Source organism: Microcebus murinus, chromosome 4 (genome assembly GCF_040939455.1).
Source record: "Microcebus murinus isolate Inina chromosome 4, M.murinus_Inina_mat1.0, whole genome shotgun sequence".
In the NCBI taxonomy this organism is placed as follows: Eukaryota; Metazoa; Chordata; class Mammalia; order Primates; family Cheirogaleidae; genus Microcebus; species Microcebus murinus.
Window position 1 is genome coordinate 37,962,779 of NC_134107.1, and position 15,944 is coordinate 37,978,722.

Here is a 15,944-nt window from a genome sequence, read left to right on the forward strand (position 1 = left end):
AGAAGTTGTTTGAAAAATAAATACTTCATCATTGATCTCTATTATCTTCATGAAATAAGAAATCTTGGGAGTAGAAAACACCAAGAAAAAATTTTAGTGGTATTTAGCTGCTTCCTTACTGAAAGTTAGGGCAATAAATAATTTTCTGCATCATGCAACAGCTCAGTTTCCTTATTTCCTTGTATTCTAATATCTTACCTCCTCTTCTTCCCATTCGGTAAGGTCCCAAGTATAGGTTAGTATACTTCGTCTCCTTTTCCAAAACTCCAGGAAGACTGTGGCTATAAAATAAAATAATAATAATAATAATTCTTTACCCAAACCACATCACATTGCTTTTCTTCTTCATATTGATACATTTTCATATTTTTGAATTATTAAAATTAAATAAATTAGTATTTTTTAAATTTTCATTTTTTTTTATTTCAGCATATTACAGGGGTACAAATGTTTAGCTTACATATATTGCTTTTGCCCCACCACAGTCAGAGCTTCAAGCATGTCCATCCCCTAGACGGTGCGCACCACACCCATTAGGTGTGAATATACCCATCCTCTCCTCCCCTCACCCATCTGACCGACACACAATGAATATTACAACTACATGTGCACTTAAGCATTGGTCAGTTAAGTCAGTACCAATTGGATGGTGAATACATAGGGTGCTAAGTAAGTTAGTATTAAAGTAATAAGATTGAATTTTCTTTTTCCCTCACCCTCTTCTCCCTGTGTCTATACACTGCTATCAGTGTGCACTCCTACAGGTGAGTGTTTTCTTTCACTGGAATTAATAAGCAGAAACTTTTGTCAGAATGACTCATCAAAACAATGCTGTGAGAGAAGGTCAATATTAGTGAGCTAAATATTATTGTTCCTTTTGACCTGGGTGCTTATTCAAAAATAAGATTCAAAACAACAACAAAAAAGTCTTTTCCAGGAATGACAATAAAGATCAGATGTTACTCATCCAAATCCCAGAGAAAGGTGGTATGGGAAGAGAAAGAATAAAAGAGCAAGGTTATCCTGGTGGGGCAGAAGAACAGAGAGAACAGAGGAGATACTCTTGGATGCATATTCTAGGTAGACTCTGAGTGGACTGAAAAGGACTCAATGGAAAAGGCAAAAAAACAAAAAACAAACAAACAAAAAAACCCCAAAAAACCTGAGTCTTTATCTGGCTTTTTTACAGAAACAACAGCTAAGGGAAAGATTGTTTTTTGCTAAGAAGGCTCCACCTTACATCATTCAGGACTCTGTGGACATAACTAAGAGCTCACATATATATTCTTAAAAATCTGTGGTACTATTCATTCATGCATCCATCCACACATCCATTTATTGGCTGTTTCTTATTTTGGGCAAGGTACTTTAACCTCAGGGATCTTCTTATCTGGTGGAGGAAGACAGCCATCTCAATAAAATTAATTTACATTGTAATAGGAGTTATAGTGAAGAAAAAATTATAGTGCAAGAAGAGAAACAATGCTTTTGGGAAAAAAATGCAAGCAGTTGATAGAGTAAATATTAATAAATGCCATCTTTTTCTTGCCCGCTTTCATTCTCCTCTTGACACCAGTGCAAAAGAAAGCCAGGAAAACGTGATTCTGAGGTCTTGTTCTCATTTTTGTTTATAATTAAAAATCAGCACCAGTATTGGTTAGGACAAAAATACAATTTATATGTTACCTTAAGTTTTATCCCATGTTAAAATTTACACAGCTTTTTCTCGTTAAGTTCCTCATTAAGTTTCAGTGTCATTCTTATAACATTTACAAGGAGATACGGCAGGTATTGTAATTGACTGTGTCCAAGATCATATACACAAATAAATGGCAGAGCCAGGACTGAAGATTCTTGCTAGTTACTCTACACCCACATTGCTTGGCTGATATAGTCCTTGAAATGTTCCCTCATTGCCTCCCCCCACCAGGTCTACTGTAAGTACTATTCTCTATTGACTTTCTGTAAAGTTTTAAAAGAGTAGGGATGACTAAAAGATAACAAAACTTTATTGACAGCAAGACAAATGAGGTTCTCCAAACACTAGAATTGCTTTTAAAATAGCAAACCACAATCACTGTTGCCAACAGAGGGATCTAGGACTTAGGAGGAAAATGGCATATAGAAGAAGCCAACAGGGGAAAAGACAAAGATAAAGGATTTAGTATTAAAGAAAAATTGAAAAAAAAAAAAAAAGCACAGCATTAAGTAAGCAAGCGTAACACACAATGATTTATGGTACTTAAAGTTTTTAATATAGTACAACACACGAATACTCAATCAAATCCTAATTATCATTAATCTAAGTCGAGGTGTAAAGTTGAAATGTGTGATGTACTGTACTCTTCATTTATATTTCCAGCATATACTTTCGCAAGAAGCATCTGCCACAAATCTAAGTAACAAAGGTAATATTAGATTTGGTGTGATTTCAACTTGAAGGTAACCAGAAGATAATTGGCTCCTTCTCAGGAAGAGAGTGTTTATTTTAAATTTCAATATGGAAGTAGCCTATGTGTTGAAAACCCATTCTTAGCTTGAGATATGTTTATTTTTTATCCATGGCTTATTTATTTAAGCTCTTAAATGAATCTATATTCTCACTTTTTAAAATTATTAATTAGAGGCATACAGAATAACTTATCAGTATGCCAAACACTGAAATAGACATTTAATAGTTCCTACTAAACTTATTAATAAAAATATTATCAATAATAAAAATACTAACTTTGAAAATTAAAACAGTGGCTGCTTCTGGGGGTGAGGATAACTGAATGGCATGTGGCTCAGGAAACATTCTATGTTTTAATAGGAGTGGTGGTTATGCAGGTTCATGTATTTTTCAAAAGTGATAAAACTGTACTAACAATCTGTAGATTTTACCATGTGTAAATTATTTTTACCATGTGTCAATTACCTCAAAAAAAAAGATTTTAGAAAATAACTTTTTAAAATACCAGTGGATTAAATATATTATATGACTTAATTCTTATGGCAACAGAGAACACAGTACTCTTCCCCAGGTTTTTGGATTTTTTTCCTGATCTTTCTCACTCTTATGCTTAGCAGTAGTGGGCTCTGGCCTTGCAGTGAGGGGCTGAAAAGAAACAGGGAGCTAAGAAGACCATATCTCATCCCATAGCCAGTTGCAGGGTAGCTGCAAACCCAGATTATGAACACAGGCAACTAGACTGGATCTGAGGGGTAGGCTGAGCAATAAAAAGGCCTGTCCAGTTTCCTGGCATGGTTCTATTAACTGGCCTTGGAAAGAAGAAAGGACACTTACTTACACCAAGATCTGAGCAAAAGGATGAAGCAGAAGCTCCCAACTTAAGTGGCCTTGAGGTCCTTTCTAGTAGGTAAATAGATGCGGCCTTGTATAAACACAGAAAGAAAGGTTGGAGCCTCTTCTACACAAGAAAATTCTTGGTCCATCTAGACACACCAACTTCCAACAATACAGAATGAAATAAAGCTGTACATTTCCCAAGGTCATCAGCAAGACTTGACCCATTGGTTCATATTTTGCCTCCTCTGGAGCAAAGAGTGGGCTCCAAATTATGACAATGTGAGATAAAAATGTCAAGGTCTCAATTCAGTGACTCTGTTCTCCTGGAAGAGTATGTGAATCTCATCTCATCCCTGACAGCAGAGGGAAAGAGGGTGAGAAAAGGGGTTGAGCTGGCATCTTGATCGAGACTGAGTACTGGATGTGGGAATTGCAAGAGGAAACAGGAATCTGTAAAGGACACCATGAATCAGTGCCTTTGAAAAAAGTATTTTATGGTCCAAGAAAGTGTTACACAAACATTCGTCATTTTACTATAATCGATGGTGAGAAGTTTGGCATGCACAGTCAACTGGGATGCTGGATAGGTCAAGCAATCTCTGAAGCAGGCAGGAGATTGAAAGAATAGAGGAACATTAATAACAGACACCCTGACCCGTTTTAGGAGGGGTGAGTGTGGGGAGCGGAAGAACTGAAGAATTGAATCAGAGACATGTATATAGTGTAACATCTTACAATTTTAAAAAAATCCCTATGCCCAGGCTGCACCTCAGACCAATTAAATAAAAATTTCTGGGGATAATACTCAGCATCAGTATTTTTTAAAAGCTCCCAAGGACTTTCAATGGGCAGCCAAGGTTGAGCACTTTCTCCTAAAGGAAAAGCAGCTGTGCTGATGAAAAAGGTGGGACAGAAATCAAAGTCATGGTCACTGAGGCAGTAGAAACTTAACACCAAAATTGTAAGGTTTAAGCCATCAGAAATGATAGCTCTAATTTTGTTTTGATTTCTAACTATTTATCAAGCATTTGAATAATCCTTTTAGATTCATTACTTCTAATGTCTATAAATTTATTCTGTCAACAGTTACCAAAAATCTGAGTGCCTCTACATATACCAGGGATATATAAAATGTGCCATAACATGGCTATTATTATTACTATCCTCAATTTTATAGATTAGAAATTTGGAAATTTGAGAGGTTTAAGACATTTGGAATTTTGAGCAGTTGAGATGCTGGAGGTTAAAATGGTTGGAACCTAAGTCATCCTGACTCCAAAATTTATACTTTGTCTACCATACAATGCCTCCGTGAATGTTTAATGGATTGACTTGAGAATAAAGGTGTTGATGGGTGGGAATGGAAATCTGAGAAGAAGCTGTGAAAGTTGTCAAGAGCGAAGTATCCCGGAGATAGGATTTAGAGAAAATAGCAGAAATGAAACAGCATGAGGTTCAAAGGAGGGAAGTCTGTTGTGTAAGGGCAAAGGAATAACAGCCTAGAATGAGCATGGCAACAGAGGCTGTGGGATGGTGAAGAGGAGAGGGGTGTGTATTAAACTTACTTAATGTTAAAATAAAAACACTTTAAAAATGAAAGTATATAAAGTAAAAGTCACTGCATTTATAAAGAATGAAGTATCAATATAGACATAGATATAGGGAAAGTTTAGAAATAGGTAGGTAGATTGGCAGTAGGTAGATTGACAAATCTAGATACACACGTAATGCTCAAAAGAATATATACCAAAGCGTTAACGCTAATTGTTGGTGGGAAGTGGATTATGGACTCCTTTCACTTCATATGGTATATACATTCTACCAAAAGGATGTCCTATGTTTTTTACTACACTATGCAGAAAGTTTAGCAACTCTTCCTCTGGGTTCTGTAAAACTGGGGTGGGAGGTAAGAGGCCTCCAGGGAAGAAGGGAATTTTGTATTAGAGGAGAGCCAGGTTTCATCATGCTTCAGAGAGGTGGAAGGAGTATTCTAGAAAAGCTGGAGATGATCCTGCATAACTGTTCCCTAGCAGCTATACCCTATATTTATTTTTTAACCCTGCCTCTCTGGCTACAATGACAAATTTTTCTCAACTTTAAAAACATTTCAAAGATGCACATGCTGCATCGAGTCCTTGCATGTCCATTCCCTCCTGTTAAAGTTAATAGCACAGAATAATAGAATCACAGGATCATAAATGTAAAGGAGGTTAGATGCTGCACGTGCCTTGTTCCAAGTAATTTATTATAAACTTATGGAAAACAAAGCCAAGATTGGTTGAAATTTATCATTGACTTTGTCTAGAAACCTTCCAGAGCATAATAACTCTGTGTTATAGCTTATTATATTTGTTTGTATCCATGATTGTTCTTTCACTTGAAGTTAAATTTCTTGAGTGCCTTTTATTTCTTAGAATTTGTAGTGCTTGGCACACTAAAAATGTTCAATAAATGTTTGTTAAATTGAACTGAATTATTGAATAGATCTCAGTGGTTATAACTATAACTCCTGGTCATGTGCTTTTTCCATTACTCCAGGTTTTCAAATTATGTTCCATGGAATTTCACTAGAGATATCGGAAGAAAGAGGGTATAACACTAGAAAAGTTCCTTCTTTATCTGTTTTATATATTGGGCAATCAAGTTCAAATTTATTTTTTTTAATTATTGATTATAGAATTTAAAAAACTACTTCCCTGTATTTCTAAGGGCAATTGATGGGGGGCATGGCAGGGAAAAGGAGTCAATTCCAAAGAACAAAGGAAGTTAAATATGTTTGAATATGGAGGAAAAAGGAATTCTAGGTATTTTTTTCACTAAAAGAAAGACTTAAAGCCTTCTCAGAAGAAGACTCAGCTGAAACAACAGCTCATCAGAGCAACAACTTGGAGACTGCCAATTTGGACAGCACCCAAGGACTACTAAAGACTTTCCTCCATTCCCTAGTTTTATTTTCAGCAACATCCTCCAGCATCCCCATGCACTATTGCAACATTAGTATACATGAGGTAGAAGCAGAAACCTTGCTAAACAGGTTCCACATTCAGTAGAAGGGCCACAAATATGGGATATTTAAAATTTCCAAGCCTGGGGAAAATTACTGGGTTTTTGGTTAATACCATATACAAATGCAATTAATGGAGCTCTCTACATGAGTATAAAGTAGGCTAATTGATATTGAAAGCCAATAAATATATGGGGAGGGGCAGGTTTTGAACATTTGGACTGAACTGTACTTAACACAGAGAGCTATGCCTGGAACTGGTTAGTCAAGACCTGCTTGTCTTGTTAAATTTCCTCTCTCTAAGGACATGGACTCTGTCCAACTTTATTTCCAATTTCCCTCCCCTTTCTTTCCCTCTCTAAAAACATTAAATAAGAAGGAACATGGTAAAGCCAGCATTTGAAGCCCAAACACTGGAAGTTTTCACCAATTTCTGAAATCAGACTTGACATTTCCCCCTTAGGAAAATTCACGTAGAGGTGAGAAGCTACACATAAATATCATTATGTTATATTAAAATATAATGACAAATCCTACCACAATCTCTACCACAGTAGACTCTTAACCATGATGTAAAGAGTCTCTTTAAAGCTAACTCTTCCCATCACTCAATATGTTGTTGCCACTTGTATATTAAACATTTCGGTAGTGTTTGTTCAAATTGAAATGAATACTCTCAGCTGAATTGCTAAAATTTTGAAAGTGCCCACATAAATACAAACTTGTCAGCTTTTTGCCACATAATTTTTATAAAATATGATATAATCTTTTTAAACACAGAATTATTTTTTTTTCAGGCCTTGTCCTCATCTCTCCATTCAACTATTTGATAAACTTTCTTTAATTCTGTTAAACATTTTCTAATTACAAATGCAATACTATCAAAAGCACTTTGTCTTGCTCACTTCTGAAATCCAGGCATATATAAATGCTTAGCATATTCTAGGCTTTCAATTAATATATTCAATTAATATATGCTCAATGAATTAGTTAACAGTGTGAAGAAGAAAATAAAAGTCACCAATAATCCTATCATCAATAAATGGCTACTATTAGGTCCTGGGTGGAGGTCATGAGATTGTTTACAGTAGAGATGAGGTGATCAGAATCATTAACTGTAGTTGAATAGTAATTGCCTGAAGTTGAGAACCCATCCTTTAAAAGCTCTGTATTTCTGCTAATGTTCAGAAAATTTGAATCTTGAGGCAAGAAGGTATGTTATTTTTCTTCCTTTATCAACAAAGTAAAATCTCTTTCCTCCTCCTCCCTCAAAAACAATTGGTATTTCCATCCAAGGTGCTTTTCTTGAGCAGTATATTTAGGACTGATATCTTGCTGATATTAAGAGGTATGGCCACAACAGTTGTTAATTTATAAAAGTAAAAATGAAGCTATAACTGAATACCTTAAAGACTCCATCCCCCTTATTGGCTGGCCTGTTCTCTCCAGGAAACCTTCGCCAGGACCAGGTACCTGTGCAGTTAACCCCTAGAACATCTTGTTATTATTTTTTGAGACAGAGTCTCGCTTTGTTGCCCAGGCTAGAGTGAGTGCTGTGGTGTCAGCCTCGCTCACAGCAACCTCAAACTCCTGGGCTCAAGCAATCCTCCTGCCTCAGCCTCCCGAGTAGCTGGGACTACAGGCATGCACCACCATGCCCGGCTAATTTTTTGTATATATATTTTTAGTTGGTCAATTAATTTATTTCTATTTTTGGTAGAGACGGGGTCTCGCTCAGGCTGGTTTCGAACTCCTGACCTTGAGCAATCCGCCCGCCTCGGCCTCCCAAAGTGCTAGGATTACAGGCGTGAGCCACCACGCCCGGCCCAAAATATACGTTTTTGATCAAGTAATAATGTTCTCAGAACATATAGGAATGACAGTCTGGCGTTAGATAAAAAGCATAGATTAGAACAGGGAGGGATGTTCTAGGTTCAAAAGGTGCTTAAATTCTTTTCTAATTGTGTGACCTTGGACAAATTCCTAAACAATGATAAAACTGTTTATATAACTTAAAATCAGAATAATCAGAATAATAAAATTGTCTTCATAGGGATGTTGTATGAACTAAGTGAGGGATGATTTGTAAGTGGTCTAACTATGCTTAATCCACTTGAAGTGTATAATAAATTACAATAACCTCCCCCAAATTTTAACACTTGGCTAGTTTTATACATAGGAAATGTTATAGACAAAGTTCTTGGTTTCACTGCATGAAGACATTTTTCTGCCAGGAAAATAGAGCTATTATCAATTATTCATATTTCACTTTTATAAAAATTCAGTCACAACCAGTCAGGTCTTATATAACCCTTTCAATCTTTTGGCCATGACCTAGTAAACAACTTATATTGTCCTTTTCCTCCTTTTGTATTTAAGACTGCAAAGCTGCCTCTAGAGTCAATAATTCAATACAAAACGTATTTTTTGAGAGCACAAGGTGTGTCTATCACAATAGAGAGACATACAAAAATAAGAAAACAAAAAGGAATTGCATCATACTTCCAAAGAGTGAGAAGAGACCTAGCATCTACAATGTCCCAGACTTTGTGCTAGATATTTTTACATTAATTCACATCATCTTCACAACAACCCAAATTAAATAAAGATTATGGATCTTGTAAAGGAAAATGAAAATCTCAGGACCCCCCCCCCACAACTCCTTATGCAAAAGAGAAGGTCAAGACTGGAGGCTGAATTAACTGTTACTAACATTTTACATTAATAAAAGGCCTCAGACATCTACAAGGACTACCCCTACAGATCATTCCTAAGGAAATTCCTTGCTGCCCTCCTATAAATAAGGACATGCAAATGGTAACTTTAGCTCTAAAGGCTAAGTCCAGCTCCTGAAACTAAAGTCTATACAATTCCACATTAATAATATTGATTACAAATTTATCTTTATAGGTGTAGAATAGAGACAAAAAAAGATTATTCTTCCACTTATTCAAAGACATCTATATAATGGATTCTTCCTTCACTCCCTTTTTCTCTTTAAACATTCACTTTACCTTATGTAAAATGTACATTTCCTGGGCCTAACAGAATGTAACCATTTGCCTCACTGCCCACTCCCCCACCCCCTTTTTCTTTCTGTGTGCCCTCTTCCACTTAAAAACTGAAGTTCCCAAATAGCTATTTAGAAAACCAGTCACAGACGCCTCTGTAGCTTGTATTTTTCCCAGGTGTGTCCTCAAACTTTGGCTTAATAAACCTGCATTGACTGAGATCTTTGCCCAAGCCACTTATTTTGGGGTTGCTAATTTCACTCATTAGATAAGCAAATTGAGACTCTTAGAGGTTAAGTTCTTTGAGGAAGTCATTTGGCTGGAATTCAAATCCAGATCCAAATGATGAATTTTGTCCATGATTTATTTAAAACATAGGTGGAGATAAAACTTTTTAAGCTATATAATTTGCAGTATTCTTCTGGGGAGAAATTAGCATCATAGACAAAATGTTTAAGTAAATTTCTGAAAGACCTATATGAAATTGGGAACTTCTGGGATGTTGGCTGCTTATCCACTCAGAAGCCCATCAGTTAGGCAGCAAAATACTTGCTAATCAATCTTTCCCCTTATATATGTTTCTAGCAAGACAGAAATCTTTGCCTTAGTCTTTCAGAGAACTTTCCTTTGCAGTAAAACTCTAATACAATTTTGACCCATACTCATAACTTAATTGTCTGAAAAGATTATATTTTTCTTTTTTAAGAACACTATATATATATATATATAAAAGAACATTATACCTGAATTCATGGACTCAGATATGCAGAGAGAAACATAATGTGCTTGATTCATAGTTCAAGCAAATGCCCAATTCGTTCAAAATATAATTGATATTATATTTACACTTTTGATGCATCTAAATGCTCCATGTAGACATAGCCAGAATCTTTGACTTCCCCTGATATTGGATAGAAAAATGGCCCTGAGTGGTTTTGACAGCTGACCCATAACTGTTGAGTCAAGAATAAATACATTTGCTTTAGGTTTAGTAAGATATGTTTATGTAGTTCACAGGCATTTTCATGTGTTGTTCGGTTATTGCTAACCATCTTAATGTAGGAAAGGATTCTGAGGAAATTCCTTCTAATTAACATACTAACTCTCTCAGGTGGTAGGCCAGGGGTTGTATGGTAATTTGCATACCATATGGTTCTACGGTGCCCAACAAAAATAATGGAAGAGAAATAAGATCTGAAATACATGATACCAGTAATTATGGAAAATTTCAAAAATTTCAACTCATCTTTGAAAGACACTAGTGATTTTCACAAATTCACAATAATCTTAAAAATGTACATATTATTAATAATGAATTATGAAGCTGAAATAAAATTTTCAAAACTCTTAATAAAAATAACTTTGAATTAACCATGCTAGAGAAGTAGGAAAGACTGAATTACTTTTATCTACTGACTATGAAATATTTTTTAAACATCATATAAAGAGATAATACAAAAGATAGACAAATGTAGGCTAAAAAGCCTTTCAGATTTGTGTCAAGCAGTTAAAGTATTGATACTTTTCTGGATTTTGGTTTTTATGTATGTTATTTTTGATCTTTTTAAAATTTATAAATTTGTGATTTCACTGATTCTTATTACTTGTGTACCTCATTTTGTGTGCATACTTTTGTATTTTTTTTTCTTTAATGGGGCTTTCAAAATTGTGTATATCCTTCCCATGAATAGCTATAATGCATTAAAAACTTCTGTGCTAGCCACACTGTTACCTATTTTATAAACATTAACTTATCAAATCTTCACAACAGCTCCATGTGCAAGAAATCATTTTATTGCTATTTTGATGGAAATAATACCAGAGCTCAGAAACTACAATGAACTTGCCCCCAAATGGACTCCACTATGTACCCCAGGCCCCTCTGACTCCTAAGACAGTGTTACCAGTTTAAAGTACTTATTCAAAGGAGGGATTCACAACATCTCCACCTATAGGAAAAGATCCAAATGATTTATCAATGCTTTCTTTTGCTTTCTGAAAAAAAAAAAAAAAAAAAGTAAGGCAGATACTTAGAAAATCCTGGAATAACTGATTTGTTTCTCTTGATTCAGCACAGAAGTGTGTTTCCTTTTCTGTAACTAACAGCTTCTAGGAATTGTCAGCTTAGTTAAAGATCACATGTTACTGTTCCCTGAAAAGTGTTCAAGGTGTTTACAGTTCTTGTAGATGAGAACTGCCACTGTCACTGTTATTTGCTGACTGTGAACTTGATTTCAAAATCTCTTTCAGGTCATGAATAAGTTTCCTTTTCCTTCTGCCCCTGCTTTTGAGCCAAGAAACAAACCAAGATTCCTCAGACTGTGCACCCCCAGCCTCGGCATCTCTCTCTCTCCCCACCCTGTGCTCTCCAGGCTATGGCTCAGCAGTGAGAACACTCAGAAAATAAACAAACTCTATGTGATGTTGTTAGTGAGGTTACTTTCAGCCATCATAACTTTTCTAACTAAAAAGAAACAAATTAGATGTGCCAGGATTTTCTAATTGCCTTAATTTTTTTTCCCCTGAAAGCATTAATAAATCACTCAGATCTTTTCCTAATAGTGGTAAAATAATTTGTAATATTATCAAACTGCCAGTTTGCCATTTCATTATATTTGTGCCTAGTTGTGACTTCACTTACTTGAGACCATATAAAAATAGTTGATAGTTGGTAATTAATAAATTGGGCAACAGTTGCTTAAAGAGATTAGACTCTATGATGAAATTATGGTTTTAAAGGAAGAAAACTTCTACAAAAGTGTACTTCATCTCACAGGAATACATCACTTATGGTACCTCCACACAATAGAATATTATGTACTTGTTATAGAGAGCATATCATTTCACAGCAGACTGCCACTTGCAGGTTGGAGAGGCACTTAAGTGTTAGGCATAAAAGGATCCAACACTTCAGAATTCTTCCACCATCAGGAGTCTAGAGGGAGCCCAAACTCTCCATATTAACAACATGCCTCTATCCCCATATTCTGTACACACACTTTCTAGCCTGTCATCATTCACGGTTGGGTCCATCAAGATCAAATATCAATGTAGTCTTTAACCCTGTCCTTATCAGTTACCTCAAAAAGTCCACAATTTCCAGATCATCTCTCACCCCTCACAATCCGATCCTCATACCAACAGGGGAACACAAATTACCTCTGTGACAATCTCCCACTCCTCCCAACTCCTGAAACACTTTGACTATGCCCCCTTTTACTTGAAGTCAATCAAGTCTTTCATATCCCCTCACCTTTTTGCTCTAACTGAAACCTGGTATGTCCCCATACCCTACTTTCCCTGCAGCCCACTCAGCTCATAAAAGCAAACGTTTTTGTCTGCTTTCTTCATTGTTGTATCCACAGAGCTAGACTAATGCCTGGCATAGAGTAAATGCTCAATAAATATATAAATGAATAAATGAGGGAATTAATATATTTAATAATAATAATTTTAAAATGAATATATCATGCATGAGATATTTGAAAGCTCACTTTTTTCTTCTACCTAGAATATTCCTACCATGATTGGCCCATTCAGATCTAAAACCTGACTTTTTTTTCACTTAAAGATATTCCTTGGACGTCTTTGTATGATTGTGCATATAGATCCTTGAGCAGTTTTCTTTGGTAGGTGATTAGTGGTGGAAGCTAGTTCACAAAAAGAATTGGTTTTAGCTAGAGATGCCTAAGTCTTCTGTTATAATGTGAGAATGTACAGGATGTGGGCACAAGTATAGATAAGTGGGTAGATGTGGTTTTGGTGGATATTTTCTTCTGACTGCTTTATTTTTAATGATGCAGTAGTCAGAAAATTGTCAGCTGGGAGTAATAGGAGTGTAGGAGCTGCATGTTAATAAAAAAAGAGAAAGAAAATATGATAACACGGCAACCTTAAGGGCTACTCAAAGTTAGTAATCATTAATTTAAAGTAAGACAATTTACTCAGCACAGCTGTGTTTTTCTCCAGCTATGTTAATATGCATGAGTACAGATACTGGTAGCAGATGGAGTGTTGGGTTTAACTAGGGTTTTTAAAGCATGGGCTTAGGACAAACTGAAATAAGAACTAGAGAGTTGAGGGTATTGTGCATGTGTGTGAGTATAATGACTGCCCATTAGGCTACATAAAGAAGAAAGTGAGGGCAAGGGGGAGGAAAGAATAGTAAACATATGTTAGGATCAATGGATTGAAAAATCTATGCCAAGAAATTGTTGGAATTGGAGTTTATAGGGAGTGAACTAGGAGGATCAATGTGTTGACTGGAGATCTATGGAGGGTTTGCTATTATTGATAGCAATATGTGCTGTGGGAGTACTTGAGGGAAAACTTTGAGGATAGAGATCAAAGAATCAACAGCCAGGGTATTGGAAAGATTATCTGTGTACATTGTCCTTTCTCAGAGTTATTTTGGGGGACATACTGATAAGAGTTATACTAGGCCAAGAATAAAAATCTTCAGAGAAATGGGTATGTGTCCCCAGGGATGACTACCACAAGAAAAGGCAATAGGAAGTATGAATTGATAATGTGAGATACAAATCTGTGTATCTTTAAGGAGGAGAGAAAGAAAATGGTCGTGAAGCAGCAATGAGGGCAAGAAATTCACAACTTCATATCAGTACTTATTGTTGTAGGAGACAAATAGCCATCAGGCACTACTAAATACTGCAAAAAAATGGAAATAAAATAATTAGAATCTATGAACAGCTTGAAGCATTAATAGGCATCACTTAGAAATTATTGAAAATGTCTGATTTACCACTTTGAATGTAATAGATGCACTAAATCACATGTATCCAAAATGTTTAAAATCTAAAATATTATAATTTTGTGAATCTATGTATCTTCTTGTGTCTTCTAACAATGACATCCAAAATTTCATTTCATTATATATTTACACAGTTGTAAATGTTTAAATAACTGGATTATAAAACTGGACATTTTAAAATATAATTTATACCAGTCTTTTATACCTACTTATATCCCTTTAAAAATATTCTTTCGATAAACTCTTATTGGTTGCAAAATTTAAATTGCTTCATTTTACCTTTAAATCTATTTCCATTCCATTTTTACTTCAAAATATTATTCTTAATATATATTTGTATTTGAAATACAAGGTAAAAATATGTAATATATATATTTGTTTTTGAAAATGTCTATTGATTATCTTGCATCGTCATCCTTCTCTAAAACAAGAAAACAACTAGATATAAATTTTTAAAATTTCTTGTGACCATTGGGCTCTTTAAAATAAACAATGAGGATTGAGTTATCATCACAATTAATGAAACAATATAATCCATTTCAAATTTTAATCAATATTAAACACGGAAGCTAAGATTTTATTATAAACACATCTCTAAGAGATCAATGGTGTTTTTGTTTATTTTTCAATGGTTCAGGTATCCATGAATATCTCTTAGCTCTGACTACGATTAGATAGGTTATAACATCAACTCTATTTTAATTTTTTTTAGAAGAATATTGAAAGTTACTGGGAACACATGTTCACATAAATGTGTAGATAGGAGTACAACAGGTTTTGTTATAGCAATATCATTCACTTCTTTGAACTAGGGCTGAATTAAATGCCAAAAATTACACAGGTATCTACCCTTTAAAATTATTTTTAGCACTACATATCAGGTTTGCAACTATCCTTAGCTCATCATTTACATATGTATGCATGAATGTATATGTGCACATATATATATGGTATGTCATAATCCCTACTTTACAGAGGCCAATTACCTTAACATGAAAATGGAACCTTTAACCTTTCCATAAAGTTATAATTAAGTGAAGATCATATTATAATACCATATGACTTAGGAAAAAGATAAGCTTGTATGTTAAGCAACTATAGCATTTATAGAATGATAAATTTCATTCTATTTCTATTCTCACAGAATATTGAAAGAAATTAAACATTATCATCCCAAAATAAGTTTCCCAGCCATTAAATTTCATTTTATTTATAAACAATATTTGAAGTACTCTCAAATAATATAATTATGATGTAATTTATTTTATTATTATAATTACATATGTTGTTTAAACACATGAACCTATGGGGAGTTAAAACAAGAATTCAATTTGTAGCCTGTTTCAGACTTATAACCTATCAATAAATTTGATCAATGTAAACAAATTCCCTATGGGTGACATTAGTGGCAGGCATTTGATGTTATAGGATTTGTACAAAAAAATACTTTTTTGGATCCAAAACAGTGCTTTGATTTTATTTGCCACGTGGTCCCAAGCTATGTTCTGGTACTGTTTTCAGATCCATCAGTGAGAGTAATGTGTTTTCCTGTTCTGGAAACTCCATTTGTGAGTGGTTCCACCATTTCAGACAAAGAAGAGGTGTTTCTTCCTCCCAGTATGTATTGTGAAATTTAATTAATGAGTATAAAGCAGATGGCAGGTACCAGATGAAAGGCACCATAGTAGGTAAGCACAAAAAAATTATACAAGCATTGCACAATGTGTCATCTCAGCTGGCTTGGCTGATGAAATTTCAGCTAATTGTCCTTTATTGTTAAGTTCCTCTAAAGAAACAAGGTCTAAAATAGGATGGTCTTACCTAGAACCTGAAACTATATCTCAGTGAGACTTGTTTGGCTAAAAATTA

General features: G+C 34.9%; 1 protein-coding gene across 3 annotated transcripts in view; it reads right to left on the reverse strand.

The window, feature by feature from the left end:
- The window catches only part of ANO3 (anoctamin 3), a 368,098-nt gene that overhangs the window by 48,628 nt on the left and 303,526 nt on the right, over positions 1–15,944 (reverse strand). For all 3 annotated transcript variants that reach the window (XM_012744641.3, XM_076002082.1, XM_076002083.1), the window contains one exon: positions 199–281. In XM_012744641.3, coding sequence (XP_012600095.1) covers positions 199–281 — 83 coding nt within the window. The remainder of the gene's footprint in view (positions 1–198; positions 282–15,944) is intronic.